The 22,974-nt window shown below is 37.4% G+C and overlaps 1 protein-coding gene across 1 annotated transcript in view; it reads right to left on the bottom strand.

Moving 5' to 3' along the window:
* The window catches only part of LOC134534519 (tachykinin-like peptides receptor 86C), a 292,275-nt gene that overhangs the window by 256,505 nt on the left and 12,796 nt on the right, over positions 1-22,974 (bottom strand). Inside the window, exon 3 of the mRNA XM_063372998.1 lies at positions 18,084-18,297. Coding sequence (XP_063229068.1) covers positions 18,084-18,297 — 214 coding nt within the window. The remainder of the gene's footprint in view (positions 1-18,083; positions 18,298-22,974) is intronic.

Here is a 22,974-nt window from a genome sequence, read left to right as displayed (position 1 = left end):
AGTGAGAATACATTCAAGCCTATATTCAGTAGATCCTCCATTCTTTGTAAAAATGATGGACTCCTAAAAAGGAAGCATGAAGACGATGAAGACACTTCAACATCATCGATAGCGAATTCATACGGTAATCTGGGTGAAGAGGATGTCTTCTACAGTGATTGTTACAGTGACTCTGAGGCTGTTGACAAAGGCATAGACTGTGATGAAGCACCTAGAGCTGACAAGATCGAAGAATGTGGCGATGTCCTGAGACCGAAACGATGGAAACGTCGTGTTATAATAAATAAATCTGATAATGCTTATTATTATCACTGGGATGATTGTGATATTAAAAGTATTTATAATAAACAAGCAAGTAATATGGTGGTAGAAGAGATTGATTACACATCATGGAAAGATCCAAACATATTGGTTGACCGGCTAAGACTTCTACATGGCTCGCTTTGTGCAGGAAACTATCCGTGCATCAAAGAAATATCCTTCATACTCAAAAAACTGAGGAAAGCTGGCTACATACAATAATGGCTTCTTTTACTTGTATTTGTGTAATGTTGAGAAGTAATAAAATATTGAAAGTAAAAATTTAATGTTTTTATTTCTTGTATTCTGATTTCCAACTAAGCCTGTGTGTATTTCCGCTACTGTATGTGTGATCATTACGTTTCATGTGTGTACTGTGTGTACGTTCCGTTTCCTGTGTGTACTGTGTGTACGTTCCGTTTCCTGTGTGTACTGTGTGTACGCTCCGTTTTCTGTGTGTACTGTGTGTACGTTCCGTTTCCTGTGCGTACTGTGTGTAAGTTCCGTTTCCTGTGTGTACTGTGTGTACGTTCCGTTTCCTGTGTGTACTGTGCGTACGTTCCGTTTTCTGTGTGTACTGTGTGTACGTTCCGTTTCCTGTGTGTACTGTGTGTACGTTCCGTTTCCTGTGTGTACTGTGTGTACGTTCCGTTTCCTGTGTGTACTGTGTGTACGTTCAGTTTCCTGTGTGTACTGTGTGTACGTTCCATTTCCTGTGTGTACTGTGTGTACGTTCCGTTTCCTGTGTGTACTGTGTGTACGTTCCGTTTCCTGTGTGTACTGTGTGTATGTTCAGTTTCCTGTGTGTACTGTGTGTACGTTCCGTTTCCTGTGTGTACTGTGTGTCCGTTTAGTTTCCTGTGTGTACTGTGTGTGCGTTCCGTTTCCTGTGTGTTTACTGTGTGCACGTTCCGTTTCCTGTGTGTACTGTGTAATCATTACATTTATTGCGTGTAAATTGCATGTATTGCGCGTACATTGCGTACATTACGTGTTGGAGTTGATGGAGCTGTTGGAGCACTTGCAGCTAATGGTCAATTGAAGCATAGGAGCAAAATGTAGATTTGACTAGCGTATTATTCCATACGGTGCATGTATATAAGCGAGTCCTAGACAGCAGGACGCTCAGTTTGTTACTGACGTCGGCGGTGTAAGGATCACCTAGTTTGTTTCTTCTGATGCATAAGTCGTGTCAATTAACTGTTCTTGAGACCTCGATGGCATCTTTACCGTCTTTAACGTCGAACTCGATGGAGGTTGTACAGTCGACTACGGGAACCTTGACGACAGCTACGATGGAGAAGGTGCAGATCCCGTTGGCAACGACGACGTCAACACTGGAGGAGATTTCAACAGACGTGATACCACCAAAAGAAGAGACTTTAATGCCGGTAGTGCTGGCTGTACAGGAACCCTCGACGAACGCTGTTTCGCCCTCGATGGAGACTTCAATGGATGGCGAATCGTCAACAACTAACGAACATCGATGTCGTTACTGTGACAAGATTTTCTCAAACGTCAGTAATGCTCGTCGACACGAGAAGAGAGAATGTGCCAAGAACCCTTATCGTAAAATGTTTGGTTGTATTAAGTGTCGCAAGCAATTTACAAGAAATGTTAATTTGAAGCATCACTTGGAGACATGTAAAGGTCCTGCTGTGCGGCAGAAAGTAAAGGTTTCTATACAACAACGATGCATTGATGTGCATAAGAGTATGCCTGGAAATGGTACAGTTGCAGTAACAGCGACATCTGGTTCGGGTTTGTCTTCAACTAGGCATCCTTGTGGCTACTGCGACATGACGTTTGCATTTGCACATGATGTACGGAGACATGAGAGGAGTAAATGTACGAAGAATCCTTCTCGCATGAAGTTTCGCTGTGACGAGTGTCATAAATGGTTTACTCGAATTGATAATTTGCGTCGACATGCGATAAACTGTAAAGGTGAAGTCCGTGCGCCTACTGCAGAACTACCTGCAGCAATTACGACTCCTGAGTTTAGATTGGTGACTCGTGAGCGTACAAGTAAAAAAACCGATGTCCAGCAACCGATTACTGTGGCATCTGAACATGAAAATAAACCTAAGACTGTGATCGGAGCATTACAAGTGAACGATAATGGCTTCTACTTGGCGCAGTCTGCATTTCGTGGAACATTGAAAGACTACTATTATCCAAGTACGTTAAGTGAGTCGAAGGACATTTGTAATTTTCTTGATGATATCAGACAGGACATAATCAATCAGCTTACTGATGACGTAGCAACAAACGGACCTTTGAAATATAACTTGTGGTTGGACTGTATATATGGAAAGCCTTATCCATTCGATGACAAAGTGAAGAAGTGTGCATTCAAGACATCGGCTGCAGTAATTTACAGTTCTAACGATGTCAAGCAAACTGTTAAACAAGGTATCCAGAAACTCTGTCAAGAAGAGGAGGACTATGTCTGTAAAGGATCTGGTTGGACTCTGTCTTGTATAAACCGATTGGAGCTAAGAATTAGTCATTTCACGCCAATGCGGACATAAATGTTTGTAAGATTGCTAACCTTCGCAGATGATCCTGTAGTAAAATAGAAATTATAATATAATATAAATATAAAGGTTATATCAGGAACATAAATTACCGTGTTCAATTGCCGGAAAGAAGACACCTACATACTTTTAGCAATTTAAAAATAACCTTTTTCTCGGGTAATGGAATAATATCAGTAACGCAATGCCACATTTACAGAATCTGAAATTACTTAAAACTAAAAAATTGCGAAATTTTTAAATATTTTTCTTTACTTCTTACAACAATAATATATTACCCCATTGATAAGAACTAAAAAAAATTGAAGCAATAAATAAAACGCTATACTCCTCATAAGTAAACCCTGGTTGAATACCAGTCCAGTACCCTGACTAAAGTTCCTCGTGGCTTACTGAAAATGCTGAAACGTTTACGTAGCATATATATGCCATGCTCGGTATCTCCTTCAATGTAATGAATTCCTTTGTATTCGTTGTATTTGTCAGCCTTGAAGCACTTCTTTGTGTACAATATTTTTAACACCATTAGGTAAATGTTCCATGTTCATTAATATACTTCCTTTTAACATTAAAAAAAAGTATTTAGGCCGTTTAATTACGTTAAAATATGCAGAATTTTTTTTAGCATGCATTACTTTTTTGTCTCTTTTGCATGATTTAAGCTTTAGACAATTATCATATCATAATGTGTGATTTAAACTTTAATGGCTGTCGCTATAAGTCCACAATTTCTTGTACACGCTCCATTTATGGGACACTTTCACACATATACTGATTAATGTCCTAAAATTTTTTCTTCTTTATTTCTGAAAGAAGCTTGCTGAAGTTAAGTCTTTGTTTTTTTTTTTTGCAAACACAATTACACTTATGTGTACACAGTCTGTATTATTTCAAAATATATTATTGCAAAGTATGATGGTTTTCATCACGCAGCAGTGTCGACGTAAGTTCAATAGTACGCTCTGAGCACGCACCCCACTTAACTCACAACGCCCGTCAATAAAGCGTCATCCACTTGGCGGAAGTAAGGAAGCCCTAAAGGCCCCCACACAAGGTCAGTCCAGTTCCCAGTTCGGACTGCTCAGTCCGAACTGACCGTTTGGACTGAATTGAGGGCCTCTGCACACACGATCAGACAAGGTGCTCAGCTAGGACCGAACAGTCCGAACTGACAGTTTGGACTGAACTGAAGCCTTCCCCACTCACGATCAGTCTTGTATGTTTTGTTTCTTTTTTTGTTGAATGTATTGTTTCATCGGATAATACGGAAGAAACTTTGGATGTTACAATTGCAGTTGCACTTTGAGTTAGAAAAAAGAAGAAAAAAAATATCAAAGCAAACAAAGAGTATAAGGAAAGACGTCTGCCACGACACTCAGCTGATGGACTGATGGACTGAATGTTTGGACTGACAGTTTGGACTGGTGAGACGCTGTTACCACACACGGCAGTTCGGACTGAGTACTCTCGAGCCCGCAGTCCGAATTAGTGGGAAGCCATCAGTTCATCAGTCCATCAGTTTCGACCGATCGGTTCACCGTCCTTGCTCACACACGGCAGTTTCAACTATTAAGTTCCAATTGATAAGTTCGAACTTAAGGGTGATATTGGCACTCACATCAAATTCCATTCCACACGCGTGCCTGGCCGGATTAGAAGGATCCTCGCTATCCAACCCCCCTCCGCACCCGCGTATTCTCATGCTTCAGGCTATTATCACCTTTAGTGGGCTGGGAATTCCGGGCTTACAGAGGCTACCATGTGGATTGTCGTGAATACGCGTCACAATTCTTTGTATTTCGGGCATCGGGTCGGTTCGGGATGACGCGACTTGTCACGGCCGCTCTCGTCAGTTCCAGAAGGACACCACAAGTATATAAGAAGCGATACCGGCTTCCACGGGAGTTTCGAGAGTTCTGAGAGTTCCGCGAGTGAAGGGAAGTGCGGCATCGGCGAAGAGGGTGAGAGACCCCCTCGAGAGTGACGCGATGCGGAGCGACAGGATCGAGAGAGTGCGACTGAGTGGCGCGAGACTGTGTGTGTGTAGACAGGCGCGAGGTAAGGGGCGAACCACTGTCGAGCCTAGCTCCAGTGAGGAGTGAGAACTGCGGAACTTGACATACATTGAGTGACTTACGAATAAACCTTTTTAATTGCCAGTGATTGATAATGGGAAAATTTTAATTATTGTTATTTATTAGTCATTTAATTATCAGTAATTAATAAAACTGTAATAAAACTTAATTTGGCTATCCCATACGAACCCAGTTCTCACAACATATAGGTCGTAAAAGTACGTAACAAAAATACCCACTGTTGAAAGTACTTTGGCCTGAAAAAATATTATATTTTACTTTTCTTGCGTATAGTTTCATATACCCTACAACACAATAGCGCTGAGCGGACGAGCCGCTTCAACAGTGAGCAGTGACAGAGTTTTTACGGAGCTCTATCGAATAATCTGCGTTCATGCATTTTCGGATTTTTTGTTGTTTTTGCTGTTGAAAATTAAAATTCCCGCAAAAATTTTGGCCTTTTTTCTCTTTCTTCCTCGGAGAATATGTTCTTTTTTTTTTTTTGCAGCCGTAGGTGATCGTAACTAAATTGAAATTTGAGTTGGGTTGGGTAAACGACATCTGAAATACTCTGAAATGGTTTAAAGTATGTGAATTCTTGGTTGTGGTTGTTTACAATCTGACCTAAAAGATGCGGGCGGCGAATTTAGGATATGTTCGGGACTGATCGTGACGTCAGTGAATCTTTGGCTTCCCGACCGTTGGTGGTTCTGCGGTGGATACGTGGACCTCGCTTGTTTGCGGCTCACTTCGTCATAACGGCCCTGGAAGAGGAGGAAAAGGGGGGGGGGGGGGTGGTTACTGAACCTGACGGCTTCCCACGCTGCAGTTAACAAAGGCGACGTATATCGGAATAGCTACGGGAGCCGTCTTTCTACTCCATAGCCACCGTCATCGCTCTCCTAGCCGCCGAGCTCCGAAGAAGTTTTAACGAAGCGAAAGTTACGTCTTTTATCTTTTCTTCTTTTTTTTCTCAAGAGCGAGGCCAGCTAGGCATTTGTATGAGTTACCCCCCCCCCCCCCCCCCGCCCCAAAACCAATCCCCTTTTCACGTCGAGTTCCCGTTCAAGACGGGATGATGTAAACATAACTTCCAGCCTTCTTCTTTCCTTAATGCGCCCCATCTGTCTCGCAGAGCTCGTCAACGTGAAGTTAACTTTTCATCAGACAGTTTCGAAAAAGTGAAGCTTAAGTTTTATTTCACTTCATTTTTGACATATATATTTATCATTGACACGGTAATCTATACCTACGCTTCCAGAAACTGCTGTTGAACATCGAAATGTATTATTATGCCTTAATAATGTCACAAGTTTTGTGCTGATTTGGTTAAATATTAATTTGCACGTGTCTGAAAAAATTTTAACGGCACAATTAATTTCATAAGTGTCGAGGATAATTTTTACATTTCTGTAGGCCTATAGGCTAATGCAAAGACTGAACAGTTGTTTCAGTGATTTTAAAAAATAAAATATTTAACTATGGTATTTTCCATTGGTATTAAAGACATTCCATCAAAAACATTATGGTTTAACTATTTAACTTACTTGCCTCTTAAGTTTTGTTGGACAATGCTGTGTAAGATACGTCGTTAGTGTGTATCAAATGCATACATAATATTACCAGCATAAGACAACCAAATTTAGGGAAGTAAGAATTTAATAGTCGTTATCATAATTGCCCTTTAATTTATGTAAATTTCCATAGTAAAATATGTTATCTTCCCAATAAAATAAAATAAATATTTGTCAAACTTTCTTTTGCAGAAAAACACAAGACCCCAGTAAAAGCGTCCCTCAAACAACTGTTCATTGTTTTTGATAATCGGCAATGATTAAATTATTCTACAACCTTTAAATCTACTTCCTAGTAACATAAAGTATGCATATTTATTTGTCTGGTTAACATAATTAGCCTAACACAACATAATATTGAACTATATTTCAGGAGATATACAGAAAATGATTGTTAAATCACTTTTAAATTTACATACAATGTTGTTGCATAAGTCAGTATATTGCATATAAGTACAGAGTGATTTTGTGCACCTAGCTAATATCTACGTCATCATGTCTACAAACATTTTTTTTTTGACAATACAAGTGGTGGGTGGTGAATTCTAACCCAAAGCTTGAGGAATTAAGGTATCCGCAGGTTTTTACAACTGGTTTGAGTCATGTGTAATATTTCCTTGTGATGAGATTCAAATTGAAAAGAAAACTGTGATTTTAAAAGCAGTTCTCGCCGTTTTTTTTTTCTTGACACTGGGTCACGTTTCTATAAGCCCGGGGGATTTTGGCCACGAATACTTGGAGGCCGGAAAAATTCATGGATTAATTTCGCTATGGGCTAGAATCCAAACATGATTACATTAATGCTGCTTCCGCGATTGCTCCACAGTTTACCTGAAGGTCTCTGTGCCAATGAACAACGCTCATTAAGACTATCGAATCACAAACATCCCATGTTAACAGGTGTCACGAGTAAATAGCCATTAAGCAGTTTTAATTTTCCCGAGTACATAGATGATCATGGATTTCATTGAGATCTCTAATCGAATTTTTCCAATTCGGTACGCAGACTCGCCCGTGCTCTACTCATATGTTCACTACACCCGTGGCTCGTTCTGTAACGTATTGTTAGGAACGCGAGAGACCAGACCGCGATGCCAGGTTCGGAGCTGGCTGGCGGCCCCGCACGGCCACTGACGTCACGCGCCATCCCCCGACGTGAGTCATACCACGCGTACCTGGCCGGATTACAAGGGTCGTCACTACCCCCTCCCCTCCAACCCGCTACACGCCCATCGTCCTGCCTCGGCGCCGTTATATATCGCCGAGCGGCCTTGGGAATTCCGCGGGCTGCCCCGTGAAGTCACGTGAGCGAGCGACGACACTATTCTCGACACTTCGGACGTCGGGTCGGCGCGGGATGACGCGACTGGCCCCCAGCTGCACTCGTGAGTTCTAGAAGGGCGCCAGAGACTACTTAAGCTGGGACGCCGACCTCCGCGACGGTGTTTGGGTGCGTGAGTTCTTGGGGGCGGCGAGAGTTCCCGCGACAGTTTTGGTGGCGAGGGTGCCGCGGATCCGGCGAGAGTTCGGCGACGCGACGTAGTTCGGTGACAGGTTTTTGGTGACAAGAGTTCCACGGGGTGTGCCGCGTGAGTTCCGCGAAGAGTTTGGACTGTGTAACTTGATACACTGATGACTTGGGGATAAACATTTTTAAGTGCGAGTAATTGGTGATCAAGCAATTTTAAGTAAGATTATTTATTAGGGAAGTAAATATTAGAAATCAATAAAACTGTAAAAAAGCATAATTGGACTATCCCTTACAAACCCAGTCTTCCCCACAACATTACATAAATCCTAACAGTCTGTTTTGTCTAGTAAGGGGCATTCGCACCACCCAAAAGTATGTGTTTTTTTTGGCATCTTATTTTACGTCGGTGTAATATGGGATGGTTTTCTAGAAACTTTGAAGGATCATTTTTCTTGAATTTGTATTAAGAGTACTACCATTCAATGCAGAAATGTACGTAATTAATAATTTAAATATTTCATTAATTAATACTACAATATTTCAAATAATATAGCATTTCAAATGTTACTAGGAAATTTGTGAAACACTATTCCAAATATATCTCGACTTTTACTAACGAGACAGTGAAAATAAATCATTATTAATATATTCAAAATTTATGTCCTTTTTTGAGTGGGCTTTGGAATTTAACAGGATATTATTTAGTTGCTTGGCTTCTGGGTTGTAGCTGCATCCAAGGCGAATATATCACACACGTATCGGTCGACGTTGCAGTCGCCATCATCAGGGAGCCGTTATCTACTGAGGTTATTACAGGTTCTCCTGCTTTTTTAATACTCTCGTCTGTGAGAGCAGTGTTTCTCGATTGGCTGCAGCTGTGGCCAATCACAGCCTTCCTTTAGTCTTGTTGGCCTGTATTCTGCTTAATTTGTAGCCATCTTTTCTAATTTTGTTTGCTGGGTGTTTTAATATTTTTACTGGTTCTCAAATGTATATTTTATTGTTTTGTCGTATGATCACTGTAGTGTGGAATTGGTCGAAATCAATTCAGTGTCTGGTTTCCAAGGAGTGTCCTGCTATAGATAATCGTGGGTTTTCATGTTTAAAGTAGCTGATATGTTTTTTAACCCTTGTGATTATTCGTCTACCAGTTTGTTCTATATATACCTTGCCACAAAAGCATGGAATCTTGTATACACCAGCTAGATCTCCAGCTGGAGTTTTATCTTTCACATATATCAGAGACAACTCAATCTTGTTTATAGGTTTGAGAATTGTATGAATTTCATGCTTCCTCAGAATTCTTGCCACTTGGTCTGAAATTCCATTGACATAAGGAATGAAGCCTTTATTAGGAAAATGCTCTCTCTTTTGCTGTTGAGGTGGCTTTGTGGCTTTCCTAATTTAAGATTTAGAATAAAGATTTGCTTGACGAGCACTTGTTAGATGTTTAATTTCTTCCCCAATATTGTCTTCTTCGCAAATGGCTGCAGCTCTGTTGACCAAAGTTGAGATGACTGTTCTCTTCTGAGATGGAGGGTGCTGTGAACTCGTCTGTAGATACATGTCTGTGTAGGTTGGCTTTCTGTAAACACTGTGGCCTATGTGGTTATTCTCTCCTCTTGTGACCAAGACATTTAGAAAGGGCCATTTTCTTTCTACTTGTACCTCCATGATGAATTGTATGTTCGGATGCATGCTGTTCAGGGGTTTCAGGAAGTCTTGCAGATTGTCTTTACCATTGCTCCAAATCACAAAGGTGTCATCTACATACCTGTACCAGCACTTGGTTTTAAGATGGTTGGTACTTATTGCTTTCTCCTCATATTCTGCCATAAAAGTGTTGGCTAAGAGTGAAAAGAGAAATGAGACCATGGTGGTATCTTCCTGTTGCTTGTAGATCTGTCACTTGAATGAGAAGAAAGTGGAAGAAACACAGTGTTCTGTGAGCTTCACTATGTCTCTGCTCAGATTGTCTTCTCCCAGATGTGTGAGGAGAATTTTAAGGGCTTCTGGGATAGTGCACAATATTGTCGCGGGTTGAAATTTTGCAGGGTTGTTGAAATCAAATTTGGGGACTTTACTGACGGGACTCTGGGCTGGTTGCTCTGTTCACTCGTCAGCGCAAGTGGCGTGACCATGTAATTGGGGCACGGGGCCGGCGCGGCGCGCTGCGGGCTTGCAGAATTTTGTTTGTTTGTTTGGCCGCGCGCTGGCGCAGCCACGGGCCGCAGTTACTGGGGCGCGCTGTCGTAACAAGCCGCGCGGTGTGGCCTGCACATCGGGGTAGAGGGGGGGTAGTCTTCCCAGATGTTCTAGTTAGTTGTTTAGTAAATTTGACTTCAATAACGAGCTTTTGTTATGGTAGGCGCGGCAGGGCGCGCGAATTTAAGCGCAAGTGAGTGGTGACTTGGGGCTCACTCAGGCGGAGGCTATGCGTCTCACCTGTGGTCACGAGTTGTTAGTTCGTTCGTGATGTAGGAATTCAGGCTCACTCAGGCGGAGGCTATGCGTCTCACCTGTGGTCACGAGTTGTTAGTTCGTTCGTGATGTAGGAATTCAAGCTTTCGGGCGGAAGCTATGGTCGACGCCAGAGGCCACGAGTCGTTTAATTTAAGTTAGGTCATAATGTAGTCGTCAAGCTTTCGGGCGGAGGCTATGGCCCTCGTCAGGGGTCACGCGTCATAGTTTTTAAAATGTAATGTTCGTTCGGGATTTCAAGGGCAGGAGAGGCCCCTACGTTATTTTTTTAAAGTAATCGATCAAGAAAGGCTTTTCGGAAAATGTGAGTATGGACTTATCTTTGTTTTAATTTTAAGTATTAATTATGATTTGAGGTATTCGGAAGGACTAGGGAAGTGTTTAGTGAAGTTCTCTCATTCTCTCTCTTGTAAAGTCGTTCGTTCAATCGTTAAGGAAGTAAAGAGATTATTGTTTTAAATTGTAATCCCGCTATTTAAATGTTCTTTAAAATGATGTTGAGTATTTGACTTTAAGAATAAAATAATTTTAATTAAGTATTATGTTATTTTGCAAAATCTCCTTAGTTCAGCTCTCACCAGACATCCTGTACGGGATGACGAACCTATGATCCTAGGTACAGTAAAGTATTTTATGAAGTTAAGACTAGTTGATGCCAAGCGAGTTGTTTCTATGTAAAGAGCTACGATTCTCGCCCCCCCCCTCTGAAGGTGCACGTGACAGAAATGGTAGAGTTCGCCGGATAGGTTCTATTTCTGGAGAGAGAGAGAGGTAGATTTTTATGTTTATTATTAAGTTAGTTTCAGCTTCTGATAGCAGGTTATTAAGAGTTTACTTGAGGAGAGGATTACGGAATTTTAGTCTATAGTGGAGGAAGTCTTTGAGATTTTTTTTTGACGTAACAGATGTTTATTTGAGTATACTTGTAAGGATAAAGTTTATAGTGATAAGTTGTTTTAAGTCGTTGAGTTTATCAGGGATTTTTACGTGAGGAGAATACGTTATAAGTTAAATGCTTATTAGAGATAATGCAAGTGGTTTAATTTAATTGAAGTTCATTTTAAGATTGTAGGTTAAGAGAATTATAATTTAAAATAAAGTTTTTTGTCGTAAATAGGAATTATTTTCAAGAGAAGTTTGTTTTGTTTTCGTGCGCGTAGGAGACGAGACGTACGAATTAAATCAGTCGAGGGAAGGATAAACGTTAGAAAGGAATTAAAGAGAAAACGAGAGTTTATGTAAAAGAGAGTTATAGAATTTATAGTGATGTTTTGTTTTAATTATAAAAATGTTGAGAGTTGTTTCAGAACGACACGTCAGTGGACGTGGCAGAGTGAACACGTGACGGGGAGGTGCTGAGACCTAGCGGAGAACGGAGGAACCGCAAGCGAGGGTTGGCGCACCTGATGGAATTCGGTGACGTCACGGGCTCATACGGAGACGTGGACAGGCCGTGACCTTGTTTTGATCAGCTGTACGGTAACTTAGCGATAAGAAAATAGACTATTGGTTAAATAAATTTAAATTTAAGTGTGTTTTAGAAGAAGAGGAACTTTCAGTATGTAAGTAATTTAATTTAAGAAGTGTATGATGTATAGGCTAGAAGTGTTTCGTTGTAAGTTGTTTATGTTTTTGTTAGTTAAATTCTACCTCGGTTTTAAAAATATTTTTTTGGGATTTGTAAACATTATTAAGGAGGTACACTATAAAATTGATAAGCATTGAGAAAACTGGGAAGGCTAGATTTTGTGTGTAGAGGGAATTTACTCCAAAAGAACAGAGAGACAAAATTAATGTTTTCATTAGGGCGAGGGACCCTAAGGTGAGGCGTTGTGTCCCTGGGAAGAAAGGGAATTGTAGCGCAGACCATAGGAGATGGGCTGACTACGGAATTAAGGGTCAGGAGAATCCTGAGAGTTGTGAGTAGTTTGGGGCAGGAGTTCCCCATGGTAGTACCGAAGTGGCTATCCTGTATGGGATAGGGTACCATTTCAATGAAGTTTGTTGGTGGGGTTAGAGCCCCCTGTGTAGTGGGCGTATAGCAGATAGGCACTACAGTGAAATTTTTGGTTATTTTGTGAGGTAAATTCCCTGGAGGTTAAGTAAGATTGGATTCAGTTAGGAAGGAGGGAAATGAGAAACATTGCTGTAGAGAGTTAGTGTACTTGCCTAATGTGAAATTGAATTTTACTAAATTAATTTAGGAGAAAGTTTTGTTCGGTAAATAAATAATAATGGAAGATAGCTAGATAATTAATTAATTTTTTTTGAGTAAGGTGTTTTAAGAAATGAAATAAAATAATGTGAAATAAGTTGAATAATTGGGGAGGAGTTTCTTCAAGAGTTTAGATAATTGTTTTTGAATTTATTGAGATATTCAGCCAGTGGAGTTTGAGAGATACAGTGAGATTTTAAGGAAATCGGTTGTTTATTAATTAGGACAAATGAGATTTTTTGATTAAGAGTCAGTAAGCATAGTTAAAATTTACGACATGATATTTGTTGACAGTTTACAGTTATTAAGGAGAAAACAGAGTAATCTATTTATTTTTATTTTAATGGTTTGAAGATAAGATTATGAATTTTTTTTTGGAAGTTTCTTTGGCATGTTGGAATAATTTTTTTTGATTTTTAGAATTTACAGAGAAAATTTAATTGATTTACATTAGTTTGGAAGTATGGAGGTTTAGTGTTCGATTAGCCCTAACTTGATGGTCGGATCCCAAAAGAATGCCGTAAAACCGATAGCCAATTGAGAGGAATGCGGTAGGCGCTTGTGTAGAGAGGGGTTGTGGGAAAACTCCTTGGGACTGATGGCAGATCAGGGGCCCTAAATAGTGTGTGATGCTGTAAAACCAGTGCAGAGAAAGCCTGGTATGCTTAAATTTTTGGGCACAGGTTATGTAAACCTGGGGTTCCATGGGATTTAGTCATGTTAGCTGCTGTGAGACATTAAGATTTCCAGGCTCCATAGTAAATTCAATGTAAATTTTTGTTTTCTTAAAATAATAAATTTGTTTTTAATTTTTTTGAGATATTTGATTTGTAACAGTGAATACAGACCCCGAGGAATAAGAGTTGTCATGCTGTGAGAGGAGAAGGTGGTAGGCCTAAAAGGGTACAGGCACCACAGAGGTTATTTGTATTGCATAATTTAAATATAAGGAAACTTGAGAATTTGAAATTTTGTTGTTGGGTTGTACACCCATAAGAAGAGTATAGGCAGAATTTTTATTGTTATGAGATGTCTAATTTAATTGAAAAGAAGAAAGTTTAAAGATGCAAGGTAACATTATTATTGTAATAATTGAAAGAGATTAAGAGGTAGAGAGAAATAGGCAGTTTTTGTTTGTAAGTACTAAAGTTTACATATAGAAATTTAGTAACTAAGAATGAATAATAAGTTAAGTCTAGTGTAAAAGTTTTTTTTAAGTTTGTTAAGTTAAGAGTCACAAGTAAATTTTTTTTTTGAGAGAATGTCTTTGATAGGAAGTATTAGAAACTTATGGGAATTTTAGGGTAACATAAATAATGTAGGTAATGAATAATAAATAGATGGTAGGTCTTAAGTTAGGATTAACATTTGAAGCAGAATTTAATTAAGAAGAAGGAAAATAAATAGGCCTAATGAAAAGAACAAAAAAGAATTTTATGGTAAAGCATTTTTTTTTTAAGTAATAAACAATGAATAATAATGTTTCAGGGTAATGTGTACTAATAATACAATTTTTTTTAGGACCAAAGAACAGGAATTATGTAATTTAAATTAACATGTATTTTTGAAACTGTTACAGATTCCTTAAGATGAGCTGAGCAGCAGTCCAGTTTACAAGATGACAAGAGTTCGAGAGACAAGATACAAGATCACTGAAACAAGAGCCAAGACTGAAGATTCAAGAGAAGAGAAAGCTGGCAGCCATGGACTTACAAGTGGAGATTAATAAGGTCATGTAAAGTTTTATTTTTTTTATGGAAGACAGTAACTGGAGTTTTTTTTTGTTATAAACATTATTTACAGAACTTTTTAGGTTATAGTAATGTAATGGAACTAGTGAGTTGTGGTAGCTGTCAAAAAGAACTAATACCTTAAGTTTAATTTTTAAAGTTAATTTTCTTAATTTACAGAGGGATTAGTAGTTTTTTTTTAAAACCTTATTTAGGTTGGAATTTAAATACAATAGCTTATTATAAATGTGTACGAACAGTTCAAGTTCACAGTACTGATAGGTAGGTCAGATGATCTTATTGATTTTGATGATTTGTTGTTTTGAGTTGATTTTTAGGTGTTGTGAATTAGACAATGAAATAGTTTTGAAAACTTAAATTATTTCAAGCTAAGAAATAGTAAATTTAATTGTAACTCAAAGGACACCAGAATTTAATTTTTTTTGAATTAGTAATGTTTGAAAATTTTATACTTTACAAGAAAGGTTATAAACAAACAGATCGGATGGAACAAGGATGCAGTAAATCACAATTTCATTTAGAATTATTGATTAGCTTTTGAGGTTATGAAGTAAAAGTAATTATAGTTTAAAAGTTTGAAGAAAAAAAAATGTTTTTTTTTTAATTTGTTTGAAATAGAAAGTTTAAAAGTTAATTAGTCATGATCTAGGTGGGTGATGGGGTGGGAATTGGCCACTCTTTTTCCCTATAACCTCCCTAACATGGCCTTCTATTACAACTAACAGAAATAAAGAAGAAGAAAAATGAAGAATTATTAGTTAGAATGTTTCTTTCATGAAGATACCTGATGAACTTTTACTGTTTGGAAGAATAGAAGCAAGGTTAGTCAGATATTTTTACTCAGAAGAAGAAGAAGATAAAGCAGTTTTATGACTCGACAAGCCAGAGATTGGTGTTTCCCCTCTGCGCTTCTATTGACTACGTTGTTTACTCTCATGGGATAGCTGGTTCGGCACCATGGAGAGAGATTGGTGGGCATTGTGGTTGCCCCCAGAAGAAAAGAAGAGTAGAAGAGGTTATGGGTGGGTCATGTGAACTGACCTTCAACCCAGTTACTTCGTGGGGACTATTTGCTGTATAGGGAAGATCAAGACTCAAGAGTTAGGGAAAATCATTGGAGGTCATGTTTCCCTTCCTTAAGTTTTTCCTATCAAATTATTTGCCTGATTAGATTATGCTAAGGGTGGGATACTTTATGTTAGCAGTTGAATTAATTAATTTTATTTTTTTGTGTGTTTGCATCCTTGCCCATCGATTGCAGTTTAGTAGTTAGTTTTGTATTTGTCAGGCGTGATGGTAATGCCTGTTGATGATGTTTCAGAATTGTAATCTGTTCGTGATGAGGATGGCACAACTCCGAAGCAGATGTGGGGAGAAGTTGTGAGCTGCCCTGGAAGCCAGTCCAGTAGCTGTTGGAGTTGAGTGGTGTTTGCTGATGGCCAGCCCAGGGAGCTACTCTTCTCGACAACACTGACTTCGAGGAGTTGCACCAACCTTCACGAGATAAGAGTTTAATTAATTGAAACACTGTAAGGACACTTAATTTTTTTTGAAGAACGAAAGAAGTATGGTAATAAACGGAAACCGAAAAAAAAAAATAATAATAATTATCAAGAATTTGCACATTGTTTAACGAATACTGAGAAACTAAGAACAGTAATTTAATTTGTAAAGAGAGCTTCACTAACAGAACAATTTTTTTAGAATTGAGAACTCGAGCCTCTGAAGGTTCCTGTGAGAACAAACCAGATAAAAGTTTTACATTTAATTTTATGAATACTTGTTGTTTTAAAATAAATCTTATGCAGAATCTAGATGTATGTTCAGACAGCAAGGAACTAAGAAAATTATTATTTTTGTGAAATGAGGAATTTATAGTTATGGTTTAATGGAAAAAGACAATTTGTAATTTTGAGGTAGCTCGATGGGGCTCGAGCTCTGTGAGGGGAGGGTTATGTCGCGGGTTGAAATTTTGCAGGGTTGTTGAAATCAAATTTGGGGACTTTACTGACGGGACTCTGGGCTGGCTGCTCTGTTCACTCGTCAGCGCAAGTGGCGTGACCATGTAATTGGGGCACGGGGCCGGCGCGGCGCGCTGCGGGCTTGCAGAATTTTGTTTGTTTGTTTGGCCGCGCGCTGGCGCAGCCACGGGCCGCAGTTACTGGGGCGCGCTGTCGTAACAAGCCGCGCGGTGTGGCCTGCACATCGGGGTAGAGGGGGGGTAGTCTTCCCAGATGTTCTAGTTAGTTGTTTAGTAAATTTGACTTCAATAACGAGCTTTTGTTATGGTAGGCGCGGCAGGGCGCGCGAATTTAAGCGCAAGTGAGTGGTGACTTGGGGCTCACTCAGGCGGAGGCTATGCGTCTCACCTGTGGTCACGAGTTGTTAGTTCGTTCGTGATGTAGGAATTCAGGCTCACTCAGGCGGAGGCTATGCGTCTCACCTGTGGTCACGAGTTGTTAGTTCGTTCGTGATGTAGGAATTCAAGCTTTCGGGCGGAAGCTATGGTCGACGCCAGAGGCCACGAGTCGTTTAATTTAAGTTAGGTCATAATGTAGTCGTCAAGCTTTCGGGCGGAGGCTATGGCCCTCGTCAGGGGTCACGCGTCATAGTTTTTAAAATGTAATGTTCGTTCGGGATTTCAAGGGCAGGAGAGGCCCCTACGTTATTTTTTTAAAGTAATCGATCAAGAAAGGCTTTTCGGAAAATGTGAGTATGGACTTATCTTTGTTTTAATTTTAAGTATTAATTATGATTTGAGGTATTCGGAAGGACTAGGGAAGTGTTTAGTGAAGTTCTCTCATTCTCTCTCTTGTAAAGTCGTTCGTTCAATCGTTAAGGAAGTAAAGAGATTATTGTTTTAAATTGTAATCCCGCTATTTAAATGTTCTTTAAAATGATGTTGAGTATTTGACTTTAAGAATAAAATAATTTTAATTAAGTATTATGTTATTTTGCAAAATCTCCTTAGTTCAGCTCTCACCAGACATCCTGTACGGGATGACGAACCTATGATCCTAGGTACAGTAAAGTATTTTATGAAGTTAAGACTAGTTGATGCCAAGCGAGTTGTTTCTATGTAAAGAGCTACGATTCTCGCCCCCCCCCTCTGAAGGTGCACGTGACAATATACTTGGAAGACACCAAATATGGTCATAGTGCTCAATCTCTTTGAGAGACACCAAAGATGTTGGAAACATTGCATTATCTCATTGGGAAATACTAAAGAGTTTGGAAACATTGCTCAATCTTCTTGTGAAATAAAAAAGAGTTTTGAAACAACGTACAACTTCCTTGGGAAACACAAAAGAGGTTGGAAACAATGCACAATTTCATCAGGAGATACCAAAGAGGTTGATAACTGAACAATCGTCTTAGGAGACACTAAGTAGATACAAAGTAGTGTACAATCTCCTTGAAAGATATCACAGAGGTTGTATTCAATGGACAATCTCTTTGGGCGACACCAAATAGGTTGTATACAGAGCACAAACTCTTTGGGTGACACCAAAGGGGATTCAAACAGTTCACAATTTCCTTGAAAGACGCCAAAGAGGTTCGAAACAATGCACAATATCATTACGAGACACCAAAGAGGTTTGGAATAATGCACAATCTACTTGGGTGCCACCAAAGAGGTTGTATACAGTGCCAAAAATTCTTGGGAGACACCGACCTGTCGACGGAGATGGCGACAAGAGTGAAGGCACTCGCGGCCACCGTGGCGTTCGAGATGAAGTTGTTGAGCACGCAGTAGGTGGCGCCAAACGGCCAGTCTGAGTTGATCATGAAGATGAAGTTGAAGACGCAGTTGAGCAGCGACATCATCAGGTCGGCTGCGCTCAGGTTCACCAGGAAGTAGTTGGTGACGGTGCGCATGCGCCGGTGCGCTGCAGCAAACAGAACAGTTCGAGGCTCATTAGTACGGACTGGAGATGGCCAATCTGGACAAAAACGATCACTTGCACTAGTTTACTCGTTTATAGGTCTAACCTTTAAAGCACAGGTGTACAGTAAAAGGTATCTAATCCGGCTTTCTATGATTCGGTACATTTTCTAATCCGGCACTACTAAGCCACTTGCGTTTAGATTTTCTTCGGGTGGATTCCTGCCCCTGACATTGTCCACCGGGTTGCATTACTGTGCTGCCGGCGTTTTTCATTTGCTCTGAGTTTATTTTTACTTTCGGTTTTCATTTCAGTACAGTTTTATTTTTAGAAGCTTACGTTTCACATTTTGACTTGTATGTTTCAGTCATGATTTTTAGAAGACGCTCATACGTATTTATATTATAATCAGCTGCTTATTACATCTTGTTTGAAGTACCATTTTAATTATAGTTATTTTTTTGGCATTCCTATTATTATCATTATTAATTTCGATAATCCGGCAAAATAACTGTAGTGACGTGGCCGTTGTCCTGAACAAGTCAGGTTTAAACCTTTTACTGTACTATTTAATAAACAAATATAATCTAATTTATAACAAGATACTTTATAATTATATATCTTTAAACTAAATATATTCGAAATAAGTTATATTACTATAAAATAAATCTCATGTTTAGATAAATATAATAATATAAATAGTATATTATTGTCAACGGAGATTCTGATAACGTCAAGCTGAGAACAGTTGATGGAACAGTAAACTATGGTTGTAAATATAAAAAATAAAATATAATTACAAAACCTGTCAAAGTTTTTAGTAAGAAAATTAAGAAAAATTTTGAAATCCCCACTTTGCACCAAATTATTATATACTGTGGCTAAACTTTTTTTCTACGCAATCCTAAATAACCCTACTGATAACAATTCATAATGAAATCAAACATGCTAGATTTGGGGGAAAACATTATTTTGAAGACTTACACAGCAAAACATTTTAATCGGGTAAATATTACTAGTCAAAATTACACGATTAATACTTGTTGCCTCATAATTCGTAATAAAATTCCCCCACCCCCCAAAAGTATAGCATGTTTAGTTTAATTTTCATTGTTATCAATAGTAGGGTTATTTATGATTGCGTAGCAAAATTTTTTTTCTTCACATTATCTAATTATTTGGTTCAGGGTGGCAAATCAAAAACTTTTGATAACATTTCTTCTCAAAAACTACGATTATATTTTAATTTCTGTACTTTGACTCAGAATAGTAATTCAGGCCTATCAACAGTTATCGACTTTACGTTTAATTATATGACAACATATATAAAATAGTTGTCATATACTATATTAATTTGTCATCGTACGAAAGTTCTGTAAACTGGATCGACGGGTTAAATAACTTTGATTAGTGAGCCCTGCTCATTGGCTGTTTACTTCATAACTAACTGGATAGCCCATTCTATACTTAGTGTGATAAGGATTTTCATTGATTCAGATACCTCCACATAAACATGGCGAATTTTGAAAGTGCAAAAATTTTCTGTTCTAGTTTAATTAAGGCACCTCTTCAGCATTCAGGTCATATTTTATATTTTTTATTGTAATTTTGCGTACTTTTGATTAAGTCATTAGAAGATATTCTTGGAGTTATTTTGTTTCCAAGCTTGCACGCTTGATAACTAATTACGTTTACATTGGATGGCATTTGTTTTAAATCCACGTGGAATTCGAAAGTTCAAGAACTGAATGTTTTCCCTTAGAATGTGGAAATAATTGTACAGAGTGTTTTCATAGGTGCGTGTACATATTTCCAGAATGTTTAAAATTATATAATTAATTTTGAAATTGGTTAGTTGATCAGAGCTTTTGAACTCATTTAATAATTTCGACGCTCTCAGCAGTAAATTTTGTAACTCCATTTTTGTAAATTTTTCAGGAGAGCCAAAAAATTTTCATTAAAAGAAAAATGATAAATTATTTAATGAAAACCTTTAATATCGTTAAAAATGTGTTTATTGTTGAGTACATATATAAAAATATGTCGACGTACTAAAATTGTATCAGCTGAGAAGCTTTTTTGGAGTTAGACAAATTACAACCTGAAATTTAAAATTAGATGAGGAGTTAGACAATTTGCATTCTGAAATTAAAATATAGATAGGAATTGAAGTAATCAATTAAATCGATTGGAATATTTTTTATTAATTAAATTAAATTGTTTAACATATTGACATAAATGTTAATAGGTAAATTTATAGATATTAGTAACTTTAACTATAATAAAATTATATTGTATATTAATTATTTAATACTCAACGAAATTTATACTAAACGAGATTAAAAATCTTTAGTATGATATTTGGCAAAGTAAATTTGTAATATTTAGTTAAATTAGCTTCAACCTCGTCGTATAATTGCAATTTTATGTTCAATAAACTGCTTATAATTGTAATAATATGCAAAAAAAATCACCGTTTTATTTTTTATACGGAAGATTATCATAAAACTGATAATAGTCAATGGGCAATGTTTTTTTCAATTATTAGAAATCTTCATATTTTCTTTTCTTTATTTTGAGTCTGGCGCGATAAAGTCTGGGTAGTTGTTGATAAGTCAAACAGGATTTTACTTTCTTTTTTTCTTTTTTCATTGATTCGAAAAATTTAATTTGTAGTAATTATCACCATCAGGTGTATATTTTATTCCTCTTATATTAGTAAAAACTCGATCACCTGCTTTGTTTCCTAGGCGTATTGAAGAATAAAATTTTATTTTATTAAATGATTTAAAATCTTTGAAATTCAAGTACTCGACTGTTTATGCTTTATTCGTTGCAGTTTTACATACATCAACATAGTCTGCTGGAACATTGATTATTTTATTCTTTAATTTTCTTTCTATCGTTGCATACATATAATCAGCTTCCATTTGTGTACGCCCTTTTTTTAAGTACTTTTGCTCAATTTTAATATGAAATAATTTTCCAGCATTAACAAGAGCATTACTTAGAGCACAAACGCGGTTTTGATATGTACATCCATCAGAGTAAAATATTATTTTTTTATTTGACTATGGTAGAAAAGGCCCGATATGTGATGAGATAAATTTAAAAATAGTTGAAGCAAACTCGTCAGAGTTTAAACCTCCTTCTGTTTCATTCCATATGTAAAACAATCCACTGGAATTTTTCAAATTAAACAAACAAAAATTATGAACTGAAAGTTTTGTTTTATAATACAATAACGACACTTGAGATTTTGGTGATAAAAGTACCGAATGCAAATCCATTGTAAAAACAAAATCTTCATTCAATTTATCCAAATCTTTTTCTTTCCTAGCATCTTCTTTATTTTTTATATGAATTTGATAGTCATTCTCATTAAAATTTCCTACTCTATAACGAACACAAATGTTACATTGATCTTTTTTCGGTGCATACAACTCAATATTTTTTTTCGTCCATTAGTTGATAAAAAGTAGTTAAAGACAAAGCTTTAATATGACGATCTTTACACCAATTATGTACATAAAATTCAGACAAAGTTTTTTCGACTGCCACTCTGGCTGCAAATATATTTTTTATGACGAAGATCTACAATAATACGACTCCATTTTTGGTAAGGATTCGAAAAACAATTCTAACTCTTCATATTCTTTCTCTTGCCGATGAGTACTATTCACGTTTGAAGTTGATTTAGCTGCACCACCTGATTTTTTTTTCAATTTCAAATAGTTTTTGGTCCAAAACATAGAATATTACAGTACATAATTTTGCAACCTTTTTTTCGCATAATAAAGGTAAACTGTATTTAAAAGTTAAATTACGTCGTGAATTATCAATTTTTTTTTGTCACGCTCACGTTTAACACAACAACTTTCTACTGTTCCATCTACGAAAACATTTTTTCACTCCAACTCATTTTCCAAAACCTTTCGAAAGTACCAGTCCTTTGATCATCGTTAAACTCTAAACATTTGAGATAAATTTTTTTACTCAGAGCACAATAACAGATTGGTTTAAATTTGTTTTGCTTTTTTAGTGACGTCATAACCTTTTTCATCCTTTTTTTTTGCTTTAATAGTTACGCCCATGTTGCCTGTTGAGTTTATTTTTATTGCTTTTCCAATTCATTTTATTTACAGCATTTTTTTACATCGTTTTTCTTGGAATATTTACTGTTGTTTTTTTCAGAATCCGAGCTTTCTGAAAAAGAATACGGTAAACGTCCCGGTGCTTCAGAATCATCAATTACATTAAACCTAATATATAATTTAAGACATATAATAATAAGATATCAATAAGAATTAAATAATCAAATATGATATATATCTTTTATTAAGATGTAAATCACAAATTTTCAGTTATGATATTAAGAACAAAGCCATAAACTTGATAAATAAATCACGAGAATTTTAACTAACAGGACTTGACACATTTTACTGGAGTTAGGTGGTTTTCTTATTGTGAAGATTTAAGCACCACAGTTAGACAATTTTCACGCGGCAACTTTTCCAACTGAAATATTTGAACTAGGCGCTTACCAAAGTCAGGGCATATGGGGGATGATATATCTGAACCGAAAATACAAAAAAAAAAAAAAAATTTTTTAAAAAAAAAGTGGAGTTAGACACTTTCCTACTGAGAGCGTCGATTTAATAAATACTAGCTGCAGTACCC

The sequence above is a fragment of the Bacillus rossius genome, chromosome 7 (genome assembly GCF_032445375.1).
Source record: "Bacillus rossius redtenbacheri isolate Brsri chromosome 7, Brsri_v3, whole genome shotgun sequence".
In the NCBI taxonomy this organism is placed as follows: Eukaryota; Metazoa; Arthropoda; class Insecta; order Phasmatodea; family Bacillidae; genus Bacillus; species Bacillus rossius.
Note: the sequence above shows the minus strand (reverse complement) of the source record. Positions and strands in the feature narration are given on the sequence as shown.